General features: G+C 35.9%; 1 protein-coding gene across 1 annotated transcript; it reads right to left on the reverse strand.

Annotated features, from left to right (window-relative positions):
- Nucleotides 1-245: 245 nt before the first annotated feature.
- Nucleotides 246-1,876, reverse strand: LOC131072612 (uncharacterized). The gene has a single exon (XM_058008832.2). It carries the CDS (start codon nt 1,724-1,726, stop codon nt 599-601), a length of 1,128 nt encoding a protein of 375 aa, XP_057864815.2. The 5' UTR covers nt 1,727-1,876; the 3' UTR covers nt 246-598.
- Nucleotides 1,877-3,703: the final 1,827 nt, after the last annotated feature.

Genomic DNA, 3,703 nt, shown 5'->3' on the forward strand with positions numbered 1-3,703 from the left:
CTATATATAAAAAGTCGTTTACTAACGAAGAAAACACAAACATATCAAATCACGTGAACAATATCAATCCTCGCTGGAACCAAAACCAATATCCAATTTCATTTAAACCTTTTCATCATTCCTATTTAATCCCTTTTGACAAGCTACCAAATATAAGGGACTCCCAAAACTTAAAAAGGCACAGAACCTAATTCAAATAGATGAAGAACTTTCAAATAATACATATCAATGGCATACAAAAAAGGTAAAACTAAATCTACAAATTAATATTTAAAAGTTAAAATAATCGTCCTGGTAAATGAGATGTACACCATCAATATTGGAAAGGGGGTCAATTAGTGCGAAATTGCATTGACCATGTTCCAAGAAAAATCTAACATACACAACTTGTGAATTGCTATCAAAGGAAAAAACTCAATTTATGGAAATATTCGAAACAAAGATCCCAGCTTGGTGTTTTGATAAGTACTCACATCCACGAGTAAAAACTTATTAGCTCCAATTCAAGTCCACAAAATTATCCTGCAATGAGTTCCACTTTCTACAACCATAACAACTTTGCAATCAGTTTCTGCCAAGTAGGAAGAGCACATTGCAATCAGTTTCTGCCAAGAGGAAGAGCCCTGCATGAAAATGTCTCTTTCAAATTTGTCTTCCTAGATGATGTAAAAATGGAAGCATAAACTTCCTTCGTTGCATTTGCTGGTGCTATATCCCCTGCCTTGAATTTCTTTGCTGACACTTTGGCCTTATCTTTACCATTGCCAACTTCACTTTCCCCAATCTCCTCGGTCTTCCTTTTCGACCCAACTGCAGAAACGTTGACCCCATTCTGCCCCATCATATCATCCTTCTTAACAACCCCATCAATGACATCCTCTGCAAATTTAATCTCCCCGTTCTTTGCCTTCTTCTGCTTCTTATCTTTCATTTTAAGTGCCTTTTCCTGCTCCATCCTCATTCTTAATACAGCAACTTCGTCCTCGTTGCCATTGATAGCAATCTTGTCTTCCTCATTAAAGGGCACATGACACACAAGACAAGAGGTGGACTGCACCTCCTTCAATGCCTTACCACTAATCACATGCCCACATCCACTGAGAGCAAAGAATTTGTAATTGCCATTAAACTCGAGCCCTGAAATTGGGCACTGAAACTTGGTCTCTGAAACATCATCCAGAACCCTAACACCAGGAATTGGATCCAAATGAATAGTAATCATGTCCCGCAGGCCCTTAATGTGATTAAACTTAGAGAGCAAATTCTTCCCCAGCAAGGCCCTAACCAGAGATTCCTTGTTAAACACATTACCTAGACGATCAATCACACAAGGAGGCTTAAGGGTATCTTGTGAAAGTGCACATGTTGACCATTTGCAGATTCTAGATTCATTTGGATCAACTTTATCTGGTTTTTTAACTGCATACATTTTGAGATAACAATCTCTGGACTCTGCACCCGTGGCCCCTCCATCCCCGCCGCCCCCACAAAGCCTTGGCCTCAAATGAATAAGATTATTTGTGTGCATATCCAAATCCAACAGCCTACAGCCATTTAGAATCACCTTCCCACCGCAGGAGAAATATAATGAACCTGGTTCCATAGAATTGGAATTTAATCCTGGAATTGACCGTAGGATTTGTAGTTTTACCTGTTCAAGGGTTTGTGTTGCCTCCATCGTAATTGCACGTGTGCCATCATCCGGGCCCTGTATTAGCATCTGCATATTGCGAGTTCTGAATCTCCGAATGCAGAAGAACAGACGAGTGTAAAATTGCTTTGCGAAAAAACAATTATAATGCCCTCAAACGATAGATAAAGAAAGCTCGATTGCATGTGGACAAGAATCGATAAAAGTCGATATTTGATGAGGATGTCGTGACCATCGTAACAAGTTAGGAAGGCAATTTTAATTTTTTAAGGATTAGTAAAAGTATCGAAAGGTGTGATTAGATCAACATAAAAATATTATAGTTTCCTTAAAATAATTAAAATTATTGGTTAATAATATGATTATAATGGTTGTTTAGTTATATATTAGTGTAAATATCTTAACACATCTATTTAAAAGATGCAAAGAGATATAAGTTTGGAGGTGTCTATGTATTCTCAATAACGATTTCTATATAAGCACCTAAGATTAATATCTTTTGATATCTTTTAGATTTATTTATTTAAGATATCTATGTTAGTTAAATTACTCTTCAAAATAGAAAAATTAAATTTTAAAATTATTATTATAATATTAAGCTATTATGATTAGTATTTATAACATTTTGATTATTTAATAAATATTGTGTTCATATTATGTGTATAACTTTGTTAAATCATTAAAAACTTATTCAAGAAATGGGTTGTAATGCACGCCAAAATACCCTAGAGAAATATACTAACTAACATGCAATAGAGATAAAAAGAAATTTAAACATCAACTACTCAAGTGCAATAATCAATCTATTAAACACAATAATATTTAACCATCATGAACAATACCAAAAGAACATTTAACGCGAGCGGAAATAACTCAACACATCTAAGCATTCCCTAAGGCGTCTCAACACAATTACTTAAACAAACCTTAAGAAATAACACAACATAACATCATAAGCATGATAACACAATTACCACCATAGTATATTGCATACTAATTTCCTAGCATGATTTATTATTTCCATGCATACATGATCATTCACTACTCTATAACATAGTTATATCCATCTACAAAGCATACATTAACCAACCCCTTTTAAGTTCATTTTAATACACCAATACCAAATGTTCCTACTCCCAAACACTTATACATTTCTATCATGATAAACTAATCACAAGATAATCTATCACATTTCCAATATTACATGAGACTATATGCATATCCATAAAACCATTTCCATTAGTAAACCAATATTGCAAGTTACATTATTTACTCTCCTAACATGTCATTACATTGATACAATATCCTTCACAACAAGGAACTTAGCTTTATTTACATTACAATTACATTATGAATTATTACACTCATTGTCATATAACCATTTACATCAATTTGCTACAAGAATCCATCCAAATTGAAGAGATAAGATATCCATATCCACGCAAGAGCATCCAATGAAGATCATCCCAATGGAAGAAGGCATCAAACCACCCGACCATGTGGAACCAAAGGAACCACCCCCCGTTCTAGGAGATGACACAATATCCCACTCATACTCTAGGTCTAAGCTCACACCTAACAACCAAGGAATAGACTAAAACAACAACAAGAGAACTGAACATGGAAATTAAATATGAAAACCACAACACAAGACCCCAGAGGCGACACATCAAAGAAGCTCGAGGCACTAGGACCTACATGTAGGAGAAAGAATGTCATCACATGCAACATGTGGATACCTGGACGATGGCCCCAATTATCCCAAAGCACATGTGGAGCCATCTCCCCTTTATGGAGTGAGGAAGATTAGCTTACCTGGGTTGCCAAGGCCTTCCCAATCCTATCTCGATCCTCTACCACAGAGCAAGGCAAAGGGGCCAACATATTTTATTATCTTATTAAGATTAACTAATCTACCCAACCTAGGTATTTTAAATAGGTTATCACTTGTTTACAAGGAAAACTTCCCGTGAGATACCCAGTGATCTACACCCCGAGTATACCTGCCAACCCACTCCATGTGATCCAAGTCACTCACTAAGAAGCCCACTC

The sequence above is a fragment of the Cryptomeria japonica genome, chromosome 10 (assembly GCF_030272615.1).
Source record: "Cryptomeria japonica chromosome 10, Sugi_1.0, whole genome shotgun sequence".
NCBI classification, from domain to species: Eukaryota; Viridiplantae; Streptophyta; class Pinopsida; order Cupressales; family Cupressaceae; genus Cryptomeria; species Cryptomeria japonica.

Excerpts from the sequence above, each read along its gene's own strand:
- LOC131072612 (XM_058008832.2), bottom strand. The coding sequence starts at position 1,726 with ATGCAGATGCTAATACAGGGCCCGGATGATGGCACACGTGCAATTACG.